This window comes from Merops nubicus, unplaced genomic scaffold (assembly GCF_000691845.1).
Source record: "Merops nubicus isolate BGI_N331 unplaced genomic scaffold, ASM69184v1 scaffold16877, whole genome shotgun sequence".
In the NCBI taxonomy this organism is placed as follows: domain Eukaryota; kingdom Metazoa; phylum Chordata; class Aves; order Coraciiformes; family Meropidae; genus Merops; species Merops nubicus.
In genome coordinates this window covers 16,218-32,698 of record NW_008621151.1, presented here as the reverse complement: position 1 = coordinate 32,698, position 16,481 = coordinate 16,218, and the positions used below count along the sequence as shown (strand labels likewise).

The 16,481-nt window shown below is 48.4% G+C and overlaps 1 protein-coding gene across 1 annotated transcript in view; it reads right to left on the bottom strand.

Moving 5' to 3' along the window:
* Window positions 1-349: 349 nt before the first annotated feature.
* CCDC108 (coiled-coil domain containing 108) overlaps window positions 350-16,481 on the bottom strand; it is a 32,165-nt gene continuing 16,033 nt past the window's right edge. The window contains 16 exon segments of the mRNA XM_008944375.1: window positions 350-386; window positions 1,078-1,215; window positions 1,804-2,088; window positions 2,608-2,757; window positions 3,141-3,355; window positions 5,013-5,078; window positions 5,598-5,735; window positions 6,252-6,368; window positions 6,846-6,989; window positions 8,259-8,417; window positions 9,229-9,420; window positions 10,216-10,326; window positions 14,168-14,234; window positions 14,906-15,082; window positions 15,399-15,527; window positions 16,354-16,481. The exon segment at window positions 16,354-16,481 is cut by the window's right edge and continues 30 nt beyond it. Of these exon segments, the coding sequence (XP_008942623.1) occupies window positions 350-386; window positions 1,078-1,215; window positions 1,804-2,088; window positions 2,608-2,757; window positions 3,141-3,355; window positions 5,013-5,078; window positions 5,598-5,735; window positions 6,252-6,368; window positions 6,846-6,989; window positions 8,259-8,417; window positions 9,229-9,420; window positions 10,216-10,326; window positions 14,168-14,234; window positions 14,906-15,082; window positions 15,399-15,527; window positions 16,354-16,481 (2,253 nt within the window).

Here is a 16,481-nt window from a genome sequence, read left to right as displayed (position 1 = left end):
GGCTGTCAGTCATTCCTCAGCTACTTTTCAAAGCAGATTCCAATCCCCTCTCGGCTGATACAGACTGGGGGCAGTGGGAACGGTCACAGAGGTTGTCCTTGTGCTCCCTGGAGTTCAGGGAAGTTCATCTCCAATGATGTGGCCAGCCACAGAGAAGAGAGGTCTCATGAACTCTCTGGAGTTGCCAGAGGATTCAAATTGGAGCTGAGGACATAACTCCTCCGAGGCAGCCACCATGCGGAACTCAGGTCACAGTGTAGGAAGATCAGAGTTGCTCTGGATGTCACAGGGATAGGATGAAGAGTGGAGACAGTTGATCTCTTTGAAGAGCTCAAGCAGCACAGTGCAGCTATGCTCTTGAGGCTGGGGATGCTGGGTGAGTTATTCTGAAGAAGAAATTGCTTTTGGGTGTGGAGAGTAGAGCCTGCTGCTCCCTCCCCCCAGGCAATCATCTTTCCATGAGGGATCACAAGGAACCCCCATCATCTACCTAGACAGGATTCCTGCAGCTCTGGAGATGGTATCTCCATCCATCAACCCTCTCCCATCCTCCCTCAGTCCCATCTCCCTGCACTTCTTCCCAAGCTGAAGCAAATCCTCATGCTTTACCTTCAGCCCCAAATCTTCTTCCTCACCAGCCATTCCCTCAACCCAACTAGATCCCATGCCATCTGGGACTTGCCCCTTTCTGCTGTCAGAGGCTGCGCTGCCTGCACCTTGACCACATTTCCCAAGAGATGCTCTTAGTGCTGGGCTCTCTGGTGGCTCAGGCCAGCCCCTTCTGCCAGCTGTCCACTCATGGTCCCTGTCCCAGGGCTCCATGATGGTCGCAGGCCCACTGAAGGGCCATAGCGTTACCACCTCTGGCCTGTGGCTCAGGACAAGCCAAGAAGGGGCAGAGGCTTTGAGACTGGATTCCCCCTTTTATTTTGCCACTGACGGGCAGCAAACCAGCTAATGAACATGGTCCAGAAAATGGGCTGTGCTCCAGCCTGACAGCTTAATGACAGGTCTTGTCATTTTTTTTACCCCCTCCCACCTCCCCCCCCCCCGACTCCAGCACAGACACACTGCTACCTTCGGGAAGGGCTGGGGGGCAGAGCAATGACCCTGGGCCGGGCTGTCAGCACCACCTCCCCATGGCTGGCTTCAATCAGGATGTTCTGCAGTGTGTTTTCCAGCACCAGCTCCACCAGGTGCCCTAGGGCTGGCTGCCTGGAGGGACAAGAGTACAGGCAGAGGACAACTATCAGAAAGCAGATAAGGCAGGCTGCTTGCTGTCACTCTTCCCAGGGCACATCAGGCACCGCTCTGGAGCACATGCTGTTTCCTACACACTGAGGCGAACGAGCCAAAGATATGAGCAATGGGATGCTGACCCTTCTCCCAGAACTGCCACCAGCTACTGTCAGGCCCTGAACTCAGGCATAGCTGAGTGACTTTGGTGTTACTGGTTTCTCCCTCCAAACTTTGCTGAAGCTAGTATTTGTGCACTTGCCTGTAGCACTCCAATGTCTAACACAGCCAGAACTGTCCAAGCGTAAAGCAGACTTGACTTGCCATCAGCATCCTAGCACTGCCCAGGGCCCAACCCCAAGACACAGCAAACTTCCACCCTTCACAAACAGCACTCAGGAGGAGGTAGCTTGGTGGGCTAGCATCAATTTCCACCCAGAGCACCCAGAACAGCCCAGCAGAAATGTCACAGGATTGAAGGAGAAATGGTTCTCTGGCCAGGCAGTGTGCTGCCACAGCTCTCTTGCCTGTGCAGCTCTTGCCTTTCATGTGTGAGCTCTTCCTCACCTGCTCATCATATCCTTCTGTTCCCTGAACTGTTCATGGTGAAAAATCTCCCAGGACTCCAGCAAATCCTGGTTAGGAGAGGTTTCCTGCCTCTTTTCTCTCCTCTCTCCATCCTTCTCAGGGTAAAGATATGGTGAAGCAGAGAACCTGGAAGGGGTGGTGGAGCCCTGTCTCCTGTTCTGTAGCTCTGCTGATTCTGCACTCTGAAACTGGGAGAAATAAGGAATGGGCTCCTCCAGGCCTCTTCTCATTGCATCATGGAACTGAGTGTTCTCCAAGAGGCCTCTAAAAGGAGAAAAATAAGGGATGAATCCCAGAAAATCAGATGACCCCAGGGGATTATTACAAAACAGTACAAAGCAGAGGAAAACCTGACTGATGTCAGTGTTTAGTCTTTCCCTTCTTTTGTTCTGGGCCTAAGGGAGGCAGCAAGCTGTCCTGCGCTAAGGATAACGCCTTTGCCTCCACGTAATTTTTTACCTCTTTAAATTTCTGCAGCCAATAAGACAAAATGGGTGAATCCCAATGCAGCCTGCTCCCAAGACCATGGCTGGGCAGTGGCACTGTGTACTGTGGAGAGTTAGGCTCAGTCCACCTTGCTGGGGAGCAAGACCCTGCTTTTTGCTATCACACCTGGACTCTTGAGCTCGTAGTCCCCAGGGCAGCCTTTGGCAGGCTGCTCCCCCGTTCCGCTGCATCAGGAGTGCACAGACTGCAACGGGCTTAGCAGAGGGTTGGCCATGCTGCACACACTCCCTTGGAGGACAGGGGGTCCAATGCAGGTAAGGGTGAAGGGACACGCACCTGATGACACCTGTGAGTATGTCGGTGACTATCTGCAACTCCTGTTTGGAAGCAGCAACCAGGGAGAGCCATTTGGGGTCCATGTCCATCCTGTCTCTGTTCCTACTCCCGTCCACAAACTCGCTGTCTGAGGGCCAGCTGCTGAAGGGGCTGGGAAAGAAGCAATTGTTCCCTAAGTAGGAGCAGTACTGAATGGAACTACTAAAGACCTGCGTGCCTCTGGCTGAGCAGCAGCACCGCAGGCAGGCAGGGAGCAGTGCAGGGAACCAGGGGAGGAGTGGGAGCTGCTGCATTTGTGACAGCAGCAAGGACACTGTTGTAAGAGGAGTGCTGAGCTCTGACAGCATCTCCCTTTTGAGGGAGGGACTGAAACAATTCATGTCAACTAATATGCTGGGGAAAGCAAGGCATCTCTTGCTTAGTACTGAAGCACCGGAGGGGAGAAGCACAGAGCTCCAAGTTCAAGTGTATATCACACCATGGGCAGCCCTGGCTTAGCTGAAGGTGCCAGTTCTGAAAGCTAGATCTCTTACCAGGAGAAGAAGTATTTGGGGAACTCAGAGGTGAAGTTTCTGAAGAAGTCCTCAATAGAGTAAGACCTGGCTGTTACACCAAGATGCAAGAGGATGGGCTTGGGAGGCTCTGGTTTGATCCACACTTGTCTAGCTCCTTTGTCCAACAGCAGTCTCCTCTCAAAGTGTCCAGCTGACAGATTTGGCATGGGGTGGTTTTTAATAGAGGGTAATGTCTGGTAGAGAGAAAGAAATGGCAGGTACTTAGTTGCTTCTTTGACCACAGGTAGGCTGCTGGTGGTGTGAGGATAGGCGTGAGAACTGGAAAGCTCAGCAGCCAGAGCTACCAGATCCTGGAGAGGAGACAGTGTCAAAATGATCTTGACACTGCAGTACCACTACTGGGCATGAGCAGCCATGCTGGAAACCAGGTCTGCTCCCTCCTCACTGCCTAGTGTGCCAGCAGGGCTCCAGGATCTCCCCAAGGCACTTGGCACTGCTGTGCTCTGATCTATCTCCATGGAACTCCAGGAGATCACCTCTGCTCTTCTGAGCACACCAGGAGTGCTGTGGGAGAAGGGATGTGCAGGAGTGCATGAGAAAATAGTCCCCTGAGCCTGAAAGGAAACCAGGAACTGACTCCAGCCACACTACATGGGCCAGTTTGAGGCTGTATTATTAGCAGTCAATTTGAATGAATTTTGTTAGGGCAGGAGGAGTCCGGAAGTCTGGGCTACATGGACACCACCTAGCACTGGAGAAGCCCTCAGGCATCACAAGACTCCAATGACCTCAAAGGTCTGTGTCTCAAAGACACAGATGTCCACCTTCTGGGAATGAAGCCAGAGGCCTTCACAGCTCCTGACACGGACACAGCAGGTGATTCAGGCTCCAAATCGTCACCAGGAGCTAAGACCCTACAGGACTAAATTAAACTGGTTTTACTTTTCCCCAACGACCATCCATCCCAGTTCATCCCTGTGAATGTCTTGATCTGCATCACTGATCATCCCCAACAGCACAGAGCAGACAGTCCAAGCTAGAGCTGCCCTGAGCTGAGACCTTCACACATGACAGTGTATGGCATACAGAGGCAACCTGCAAGGTCCCAGGAGCACTGCTACAGCCTTACAATGGTAGCAGTCTTGAGGTAACAAATGGTGTGTCCTAGCTGAGTCAATCTGCTCAGGCCCAGCCTCACATCTTGGGTTAGCTGGTTCTCCACAAGCCCTGTCATTCCCACAACACGTCCTGCTGACAGCGTGGCTCTGGCTTTGGGCACAGGCAGTTCTGCAAAGCTGTCACTGGCACCTCATCTCACACCTTGCCACCACTGCTGGAAAAGCTGTCTTTACAGCCAGTGTACAGTTGTGCAAACTTGAGGGGAAACAGATGAAGCAGACATCTTGAGCTCTAAAATTTCTGTTCAGTTAAATCAAGGCAGTTCCTGCCTGCAGCTTCTCCTGAGGAACAGAGCACAGCTCTTTTAGCAGTGAGGACAAAGGCTACATCATGTCATACCAGCATCCTTGCACTTTGTGGTGGCACATGTTCCATTGTAGCCCCAGAATTAAATCAGTCCAGGTACCAACTGCCCTGCCTGTGTGCATCTTTTCTGTTTATTCAAAACCCTTCCCCCTTTCTCCAGTCATGAGTGCATATTTGGTCCAAATTTCACTTTTCGTCCACCTCAGCTGGAAAGTTACTGCCCACAGGACACAGCCAGACAGTCTGATTCTTCTGGCTCCTCCAACTAGTCTGTCTTCCAAAGCCTTGAAGCTACAAACCCTGCTGTTCTCTCTGTCCAGCCTCCCACGCTGTGATATCCAGCATTTGCCTCTTTTCTAAAGCAGTCAGCTTGATTCTACTATGGGTGAGACAGGCCTGACTTACCTTGTATTTCCTGCTCACAGCTGAGGATTCAGGAAGATTTTCTGTCCCAGCAGAATCTGTTGACCTCTGAAAAGGAAAAACCAAACCAAACCAAACCAAACGGAACCAAACCAAACCAAACCAAAAAAAAAAAAAAAATTGTCATGTAGGAATGTTATAGAGCAGAACAAGACTCCAGGTTTTTGTTTTACTTTGTCCCAGCTGAGAATCAATGATCTCATCCCCCTATTCTTCACTCAGGCCACATTCTTACTGGCAGTTACGCATTTCGCTTCAGTGTTTAATCATGGTTAAAAATCCAGCCATTGATTTCCAGAGCCACTGGCTTTGTTTTTCCTAGGGCTTCTGATGCACTTCCAAATTTCAGATGAACATTAGAAATTTCAGAGTCTGTAAGGTGATTCTTGGCTAGAGGCCAAGATCTCATTTTCCAGTGTCCACAGACCAGCTATGAGATCTTCAGTAGACCAGAGCCTCATGTCCACTTATCAACTTACCTAGATTTTCTTAAAGAACGTTTCTTGTTGGCAATGGCTACTGTTTCTGAACTGAGCTAAGCTGGTGTAAAGTCCTGGCAGCACTTACCCCTGCTGGTGACTTTAGCTTCTTCTTAGTCCCAAGGTCCTTCTCTGTGATGATGAATTCCACAGCCTGTCGTTCCTTCTCCTTTTCCCAAGCCTGCAGGTCCCTCTTGTACTGAGCCAGGGACTCCTGGATGTATACCTATGAAGCAAGCCATGACTGGAGAGAGCAGGGCTAGAAAGGAGCTTCAGATAACACAGTCTCTGACTCAAGTCACCAGTTCCTCCCTTCCAGGAGGTCCCAGCCAGAAGCCCACTTTCAGTGTTTTCCAGTGGTGGGAAGGGGAGATAATAGTGCTGTTATAAGACATACACAAAGAAAAAAGAATCTCTTGCTGAAGTACACCTAGAAAGTGTCCAGAGGGATGACTGTAGGTCTGTGCTGGTCCCACCCCCCCACCCACCCCCAAATATTAAAGAATCAAGACTTGCATTTTACAGATATCGAAGTCTCTGACATCCCACTGGAAGCCACTTCCATTCAAACTGTGACTTCTGTTAGCTGGGTTCAACTCACTAAGCCACATGTTGCACAGTTATACCTCATCTAGTGAGTGACACAGAGACATGCTGGCTGCTGACTGCTGGGGCCAGCCATTTGGGAACTACAGTGGCATGGCCAGGTAGTGGGAATGCACAGGTACCTCTTGGGTCTCACCTCACACACCAGATCTGTGCTGAAGAAGGAGGCACTCCCTGAAGGTCGCAGTGTGATGAAGCAGGGGATGCTCTCTTCAGGCTGCACCACCCCTGACTCTGGAGCAACCTGCAACACCTGGGAAAAAAAACAACAGAATAAGCAAGTGCCAAAGGAGATGTTTCACTGTCCTGGGATCTTCCTATGTGCCTTCTCTTTGCAGAAAACAAGACTGTAGGAATTCTCCCCTCCCCTTCTCAGAGGTATGTGGCATGAGAGAGATGCAGCTGATACATTCAAAGAATGGACTTTGCTGATAGAGAGGATCCTGAGATTCAGTATCACATCCTGTAGTTCCATGTTCGTGTGTCCTCACTGAAGTCTTTGGATTCCCCTGAAGTCCACTTCCACTGAAGTCTTCTGAATTCCTGTCTTTTCCCTCGTATCCTAACCCTTGGCTTCACTTCTTTTCCTGCCCTTTCCTTTCATCAGCTAGTACAAAAGCCAATTCCTTAGGATCATTTCTGAGCATCTGGTTGAAAACGGAGTTGCAAGGACCTTTCATGGGACAACAGAGATGGACAAAAAGGCTGTAAAAGAAAGGAAAGGACTCACCCTCTTGTCTTTACAGTCGCTTATCTGCCAGGCAAACACAACAGCCTTGCTTTCTGAGATATTGTTGAGAAAGACAAGTTGACTGGCTTTGGTGGAGCCTGGGATATTTCCAAAGCAAATCCCATGGTGTGACAAGGCGGCTGCCTGCAGGAAGCAAGGTGAAATCAGGAGGAATGGTAGGCAATGAAGATGGGATGTGGCCACTGGGGAAGGGCATTCACACAGTCATCTTTGAGCTATCCAGCAGCCCACAGATAATATTCACTAGTTACATTTACTCTAACAACTAGAGGGGATGTTATATTTCTCTCATTTTTTCGCTGATTATAGTGACTCTTTACAGCAAGAGGACAGCCCTGTTGCAGTGGGATTGAGTGGGCAATGAATAGAACATAACACTGGGGTAAGAGAGGATCTCAGGAGCACAGACGACCAGTAGCATCCAGGTTCTCTCGGCAGCACTTGCAGTCCAGGCCTTTTCCTATTCAGTTGGCAAACAACTGAGGTGTATGCTTGTGCAATATCCTCATCAACCAGAACGCAAATTTTGGGAAACTGCTCCCTACTGCACCTTGCTACTGGTATGCTACTAGTCGGTCCCAGGCACAGTGCAAATGTTAATTAATTGCACTGATCATTAGGGAAGCTAATGACTCTTGGTTACAGACAGCAGAGCCTTGTGGAATGGCATCTTTGTTGGCAGCCCGAGACAGGTTTTTAATCACCTTCTCTTTGCTGTACCCAGGAATCCAATCACCCTGCTGAGAGCCAAAGAGCACATGTAGCTGCAACTGGGCTCCAAGGAAGGCATGCTAATATCACACAGGATGAATCCTTTATCTGCTTGGAATATGCCTCTGCTGATGCTGTTTAATGAAGGCTGGGGTTAACAGCAAATAGTTCAGGCTAGCAGGGCAGCTCTAGCCAGGCAAAACAAGTTCCCACTGAGCCAGTGGCAGGTCACACAGGTGCATTTCTCAAGATGTCCCTGAATTAGTGCCCATCCTGCACCTGAAATGGTGGCAGCCAAGCCCTGACAGGTGATGTCAGGAGTATAACGCTTTTTTTGTGAATTAATTACCAAAGAAAAAGGTGTTGTAGCTGCAAACAAGAACAGTAGTTGTGATGAGGGGATAACTTTAAATAGAAAATTCACAACATGGTCAAACCCTAAAACTTTTTTAGTTCTAATGGCAGTGTAAGCAGCAGGCTGGAAGGCAGGCACCTTTCACTGCTGCTTTTGTGAGTTAGGCTGTAGAAGACCTGCTGGAAGGGAAATATCTTGCTCTGTCTCATGGCAAATGAGCTCTCCTGCAACACAGGCTACTGCTAAATGGGGCCGCTTGTATATTTCAGTGTCTTTCACACATTTCTGGCTGATTATGTTGCTCATATTGGCGTACGTGGACTTACCTGCCCAGGCAAAGTTAGCTTGGTAGAACCTGGAAAGACTGGAGGTGACAAAACTTTGCTGGATGTAGCAGTCTCCTCTACGGTATTCGGATGGTAGCCTACCCCCTGGAAGGTGATGAGAGCTGATTCACCCCCCAGGATGTGGATGGGAACATCAACCTGCCTTGGACAAGGTAAGAGTTTTAAGTCCAGAGTTGTATTTGGGAGAGATATGCAATAAGCTAGTGTACTTGCTAATGAATTTGTCTAAATACATCACGTGCATGGACAAAGAGAACTTCAGTATCTTTTGGTCTTTCAGGCCTTGATCTTCCTGCTAACCCAGGAAAGTTGTTGAAGCACTCGATTAGCCAGTTACAGTATGAGATGGGCAGGGACTCCCTCCTGGAGCAAAAGCTGGAGTTTTAAAATTAGATGTATTTATTTTTCCATGTATCCACCATAGAGTAGGGCAATAAGCTGTGCTCCAGCTCTGGCCCTGCCTGCCCACTGCAGCCTAGGACAGAGGGCTTTGGGAAGGCTGTTTCCAGAGGGCTGCAGCAGCACACACTGCAACGATAAAAGATACAAACTTCAGCCTCTTTGGTGGAAATTATTTGAGGCCAGCAATGAACTACATATCTGATCAGATACTGTTGATATCCCATCACTACTGGATACTTGAAAAATATATACTAGCATGACTCTGGAATGCATGGAAGATATTAAGAAAAGAATGAATGGAAGGTAGAAGAAATCGTTTTCTAGGGAAGAATAAACTTACGAGATTTTTATGAGATAATTTATCTGCTCCATTTCCTGACCAGACCCGCCACTTATTTGCTCTCAAGACTTTTTGCTTCTTGGAGGAACAGAGCTCAATTCAGCCATAGTGTGACATGGATCAACCATCAGTAAGAGATCTAAAGAATTTTAAGCACTCAAAACCAGAAAGAAACTGCTTTTCTGCCAGTCATGTGGAGGGCCTTACCAAGTACGTTCTAGCTTCCAGTGGTGAGAATATCCACTCAATGTGGCCTGTTGTGCCAGGGGGGATTTCTCCTCTGGGAGTCAGACAGACAAGCACAGGATGTTGAAAATTCTCCTCCTGCATCCTCGCAATGTTGTCAAGCTGAACTTCAAATACCACAGGCACAGAGCCACAGTTGTAGAGTTCATAAATCTGAAGTGAGTTAGAGAGAGCAGTGCTTATTATACCATGCTCAAGTTAAACTAGTTAACACTTCCCCAGAGGATTCTGATAGGCATTAATAATTAACTGGACAGCTTGTCTCCCAAGAATGAGGAGACCTCATAGTGTCAGGATTTATCACTGAGGGTCTGATAGGAGACTGTGCTGAAGGTTTATCACCACATGTAGATTTGATAACTAGACTGCCTCTCCAAGGGGTGCCCTACAAATTCAATCTAGGAGAAAATTAATACAAATTAGTTAAAGAGATCACTGTAAAGCAGATTACTTGAAATGCAAAACCACTCATATTAAAGTGATCTTAATTCAATTCAGACATTCATTTCCCAAGTAAATTCGGCAGAACAGAATCAAAGCTGCCTTTTTTTTTTTTTTTTCTGAATAAGTGTTTAAGGAAGTTTAATTAATTTACTAAAAAACTAATTAGGATTTATTTCCAGAGTGCCTGGGGCAGCTAGGCAAGTTTTCTCTCAGATCCAATACAAGAGAATAGGGGAACAGCTCAAGACACCTCATAAGCATTCTGGCTAGAGTGAATGCCAAACCTTGTCAAGCTGGAGATGGTGAGTGGTACTCTCCCCCCTTCCAACCCAGCGGCCGTTTCCAGGCTATGCCAAGTACTAGTCTCAAAGGTTTGCTGTGGTGCTTTCCTGTGGAGGCCATTCTGCTTCCTGGGACATGCCTCAGACACTGCCCATCTTAGGGACACAGTAACACTGGCTAGTTCCCTCTGTTTGCTACTGGGCCAGGCTCTGGGATGCTCACCTGTTTGGGGGGGTGGGAGGTCCCAATGGCAATGGGTGAGAAGAGGTGCTTAGTGGATGTAAAATGAATGTACCGCTGGTCCTTTTCCACCGTCACGCCGCTGAAATTCAGCTACAGTGGAAAGAAATGCAGTCATTTTCTCACAGGGCCTTGGCCCCATCACTAACAACTCCACAAGGACTCTGAAGGAGTTTGCAAGCTGCAAGCAACACAGTTCCAGGTTTCAGTTGTTAATACCAGGACAGTGTGTCCAAAGAAAGAAAAGCAAGGAGATGGAGACTCTCCTCTGAAAGGTTGGCATCTTGTTTCAGAGAGAAAGTCCTTTTCTCTCCGCTGTGCCAAGGTACCAACCTCAGTACTTCTTTCTGCAAGTCTATGTTAGAAAATCTTCATGAATGAAAGCAGACTGCACATAGGAGCATGTGCATCTGTGGCAGCCAAATCATTTGGAAAGATAGGATTTTAAAAGTAAGTAATGGCCTCCTCTTGAAAAAGACCATCAGGATGCTCTTGCTCTGGAGGACATCGTGCTCCAAGAATGTATCTGACAGTCCAATAGCTCCAAGAAGATCCCAGCTGAATTTTAAGTGATCAAGTAAAGATCAACATTATCCTGGTAGCAAAGAAGCCACCAGGCACTTCAAGCAGAGACTTATAGAGCTATTTCATGCAAAGGAAGATACACGGGATTCTGCATTTTGAGAAAACTGCAGGAAGGCTGGAGATGAGTCCTGAAGCACCATTTCCTACAGGAAGCACCCCCGAATTCTTTACCTAGGGACAGAGGCTGCAAAGCAGTCACAGGGCTGGTATTGTCTCTGCATGGGCCAAAGGGAGATAAGTTGCTGCGATTAACAACTAGTTAAGCCTAAAGCATGGCTAACTTTCAAGTGCATATGCAGAAGATGGAGAAGATTTTGTGATGGTGGATGCCTTCGACAGACACCTGCAGGAGACACTATATCAGCTGCTTCAACAAGAGCAGAGAATGGTCATTCTGCCAAAACAACCCATTCCAGGCCATCTCCATAAGCAAAGGAAGGAGGGAGAGAGGACTAGAACTACTAAGCCCACAAATCCACATGAGATCTTTTCAAAGCTCTGCATGAGCATTCACCCTCCTGAGGGCCTCAGAAAGCCAGATGAAGTGTGACTAGGAGGAGGACAAAAGCTGATACTTTCAAACTGCAAGGGAAAAAGGGACAGGAACATTCCTGAGCTTTTGGAGTTGAACACCCATTTATACTACTTGAGTCAAAAAGCCAGCTTGGATTCCACCAGACCACAACTTCCAGGGAAAAATGGTCTTCAGTTTCCACAGACAAAGGATGCAACAATTAGAGGGCTATCAGTTAAAAGGAGGCAAATGGAGACAAGCAAAGATCTGCTGCAATCAGTTCTTCCAGAGCACACAGACTTCGTCCCACAGTGATGATTTAGAGCAGGAGAGAACAGGGATGACAAATTCTCCAGGGAGGTGAGCTGCCTGGATAACATCTGCTGCAGGTGGCAACATCTTACAATAGCTAATTAACAGCTATGAAGTGAAGTACAAACACTTCCAGTTTATGGATCCTATGTGCTCAGGGATTCTCCCTGGTATCTAGCCCTTCTTTCTAGTGAATTCTGGGAACCAGCCTACCTCATCCTGCAACACCTGCAGCCAGCTGGGCTTTTCCTGCTAAAATTGCTGAGGGCTGAAGATTCCGCCTGGCCAAACAGTCCCAGAGCTCTGAGAACAAGGTCACAGCTGCACTCTTACAGACAGGCCAGGGTGATAAGCAAAGGACAACCTGCTGGAGTGGGAGGCAGCGAGAGGCCTCATTTCCCTACTGAACAAGGAATTGGGTAACACACAAGTCCCACAAAAGTTTTATCCTGCAGCCAGAAGAAATTACCAACAGGAAATCAGTTTGGGTCCTTAAGAGCACCTATAAATCTATTCATCGCAGGACAACGTTAGCCACGGAGTGGGAAAGGAATAATGGAGAGTGAGCTCCTCCTGAAGATGAAGTAGACACAGTCTATTTGGGAAGCAGACGGTTGGGAGGTCAAAATCTGTCCACATGGGTAGAGCCATCACAAAGGTGAATTTGGATCCCTCAAAAAAGTCAGGCAGTGGCTCGCAGCTGGGTAACATCACCACTCCAAAGCCAAGCAATTTGGAATTTGACAGAACGACCAAGCAACACCCCAGTCCGATGGTCTCCACCCCTGCCTATTTTTGCTTTGTCAAATTTCCAAAGCTTAGTTTTTGGAGCAACATTACAGCATTTTCTTCCCTTAAGGTCAGCATATGTTCTGTGCATTTCACCAGATTCCCAGGAGAGGATCAGCTCAACCCTGGCATGCAGGCACACGCAGGGCAGTCTCCGCCATGGGGGCTGGTAGCTCTGTGCTCTTCATGGCATGACTGGAAGGAAAGAAGGCACACTGTGTTCAGCCCCACAGCTGCCCTTGCTGCAGTAGGAGGGACCTCTTCCACTCCTACTTTCTGGTATTAGCAGCTGAGGGCTGCCATTGCTCATCCCTGCAGGTTGCCACCACCTACACTGCTCCAGGACTACGGATTGGCATCTGCAGCTCCTATTGCCAGAGCTTCAATGCACCAAGGGTCTTTTATCAAACCCAAGGCCTCCCATGCTTTTTGAGCCCCTTCAGCATGACAGCATGAAGTAAGTTTCTGGCCTCTGGAGCCACCAAAGCCACTGGCTATGTGGCAAGAGATAATGTGTGCCCTATAGGCTTCTGGTTCTCCAAAGCCTACTCCCTCACTGGCCAGCTGGTGAAATGCTCACATTCACTCTCAGGACTGTGCCAGGCAGGCAGAGCACAGGGAGCCTGTCCAAGGGCTTTGAGGGAAGGGACAGTTAAGCCACTGTTTGAACAGCTTGGTCAAAGGGTTGGATTTTCAACTGACAACAGTCCTGAAAGAAAAGAAAAATAAAAGAGATGTGTGAACACAATGGTCTCATAGGAAACTTCAGAGACAGACAGGAAGGCTCAGCCGGGCATGAGCTGTGCCCAGCAGAGCACAAGGTGACTTTGACTCTAACTGACAGTTTGAGAGAGAGAAGGAGAGAGAAATTAGTTCCAAGCCTGAGGAAATGCTCAGGGAAAACATGCTGCAGAACAGCTCTGGGATGCTTTAGCAGGCAGCAAAGCAGGAATAATGAGTAGGAAGTTCCTCCATCACTGGCAAGGAGAAATAAGTGGGTGGACAAAGGCATTGGGGCTGCAGTGGGAACAGCCAACCAGGAATGCAGGAAGAACCCTCTGGGCCTATAGAATCAGCTGCCTCCACACCTCCAGAGCCAGAGGATGCTCTCCCACCCTGTGCCAGCGTGTGTGTCCTCAGACTGCTGCCAGTACAGATGGTACTTGTGGGGAAAAGCACATTCCAGGGGATTTTGAAGAGCATAGAGAGCTAATGAGATGGAGAGATTCAGAAAAGCTGCATATGAGAGAAGCAGGATAGACTGCAGATCTGAACTCCAGGGTCACTGCAAGAAGAAAGCAAGCATAGAAATCCTGCTCATGAGATATACTTGAGTGTGGAAACTATGCAGGAACTGTAAAACCCACAAGGGCTATTTTGGATTTGGAGCTGGCTTGGTGGAAGAAGCAATTCTGTGCTGACACCAGCAATAAAATAAAAAGGTTGATAACAACAATTAAAAAAATATCCTCTTGCTGGGGAAACCAGCAGATGCTACATCCAAGGGCCCTGTAGCCAGTGCACTGCCACACCACACTGTGCTGGGACGACAAGTTTGTCAAGGTGCTGATTTATTTCTCTGCTTGGCCCTGTGTTACTGCCCAGCCAGGGCAGATTCCAGGGGAAGGCTGCAGCCCTATGCACATCATGCAGCTTCTGGGGAAAACACCTCATCATTCAGTTCCTACCTGCTGCTGTTCTGCAAACAGAAGAAACAGATACTTGCTACCTTACCAGAATCTCATGGCCATAGGAAACCTTCAGCAGTACAGGGAGGTTATCAGTGCCAATGAAATCATGTCTAGGAGTGCAAGAGGAGAGAGGGGAAAAAGTTAGAAACCAACCTTGTGCCCAGGGTGATAGAATCAGGGTCACACAGTACATTAGAGACAATTCACTTCCCAGCTAAAGAGTCACTGTTGCATAAGGGCCACTGAGAGAGGGAGGGGGGCAGTTGTGTTTGGGTGGGAATGAGTGGTGCAATGTTGATTTTAGTTATACACCAATTTAGGGACTCATGTTTCTAGGCCAACACCATTTGAAATGCCAGTACCTCTCAGATAGGCCTGCTGTGAAAAGGCAAGTGCTCAGCTTTCTTTGTACCCTCCACAGGCACACAAGGGCTACAGCTCTAGTTGACAACAAAACTAAGAGTATCACTGTACAATCAAAACCACGGGAAGTGCAGTCTCCTCAGGTGTTAGGGTGAGGCAGACCAGTGTCCCCAGCACGTCATCCTAAATATCTTTTGCACTGCAGCATTAAAGGACATTAACAACATTACCCTGAGGAGGACAAGGTTTGTGGGGTCCAGAAACTGGACACACTCAGGGGCTTATTACTTTTCCAGTCTCTTCTGGGCAAGGACTATGTGAAGGGAAGGACTCCTGCACGGAAACACAGGGGACTCCGATGGCACGTGCTGGCCTGGTACACAGCATGAGGCTCTGAAGTAGAATTACTTGCTGTCACCTGTGTGAGAGCTGGACAGATTCCTCCTCTCCTGGAAGAAGTTTCCCTGACTTTGGAGAAACAGTGAAGAGCTGGCTATCCTGAATTTGCATCTGGTGCAGCTCCTGAGGGCTAAAATCAACATCCTCTGCCCAGTGCTCCATGTCCATCTTCTGATCAGAAGGAAACAGGAAGGCCCTAGGGAATCCATCATCTGATCAACAACAGGTACACACAACTTCCCCATAGCCATAGTCATTGTATTCAGTCCAGCCAGGCTTAGCCCAGCTGGTGGACACATCATGTTTCATCAGGTCTGATCTGCAGAACTCCTTGCTGTTCCTTGCTTCCCCACCCAGACCCATCAACAGATCTCAGCTGCAGCTCCACAACACAAGCCACACCTACAAAATCCTCCCTATTAATCTGCAGACATCTCATGGCCCCTGTCAGCATTTCCATATCCCCAGACAGACCCCAGGAAGGCAGCTGAGCTCCAGCAAGTACCACTTACCACTCCACAGGCACCACACTCTTGTTGGCCAGCAGGAGCATCACAAGGGTAGGCTCTGAGCCTATTGGGGCAGCCACAAAGTCAAAATCTAGCAGGAGAGGAGTGTACACTGGAGGGATCAAGGATGTGCTGGTCACAGGAGAGAATGCAGAGATTAAAGTGAGACAGGAAGAAGGGCTGCCAGGACATGACAGGGGTAGGAGAAAGAGTCATTCTACACTGTCTCTCTTCCTTATTACTATTCTCTGACCTTATGTCCTTGGCCCTTTTGGGAGAAAGGATACTGGCTATAAGGCAGGGCCTTTGATTTTCTAAAAAAAAAAATCTTATATATATGCCTAATGAGTGTAAGAGTCATAAGAGAGTCCTGCTTAGCTGAGGCATTTTTTGGCTCCCCAGCACAAGAAAGTCACTGACATACTAGAGCAGGTCAAATGGGGCGGCCATCAAGATCGTTGTGAGCTGGAGCAGAATACTTACAAAGAGCAACTAAGAGACCTGGATTTGTTCAGCCTTATGAAGCAAGGGCCCAGGAACAGCAACTGCACAAGTTGCAGCACAGGTTATTCTGATCAGATACTAGGAGAAGAGTTTTCATCATGAAAACTGGTCAGACAGTGCAATCAGGTCCTCAGACAGGCTGTGGTTTCTTCATCCTTGGAGATATTCAGCATCTAACCAGACAAGGTCCTGAACAACATGATTTAGTTGTCACTGCTTTGAGCAAGGTGTTGGACCAGATGCTTTTAGAGGCCCCTTGCAGCTAAATTATTCTTTGTTTCTGTGGCTCCTCAGGAGGGTAAGCAGAGAAGCAGAGTTAAGCAACTGCCTGCAGGCACGAGGATGGAGTAAATGTGGCCCACAGCAGCGAGCTACAACACAAGACAACAGCCACAATATCTTCATCTGACTCATGAGGGACTGCCAGATCCTCTGAGCCATTTCCTTGTCTCACCTGTGCCTTGTGGGAACTCTGTAGATGAGCTCACTGGGCACTGGGTCTCGCTCCAAGTATTCATTCAGCATGTCCAAGGAAAAGAGCCTCCAGAGGTGCAACTTGCTGATATTGCTGGCACTCCCTGC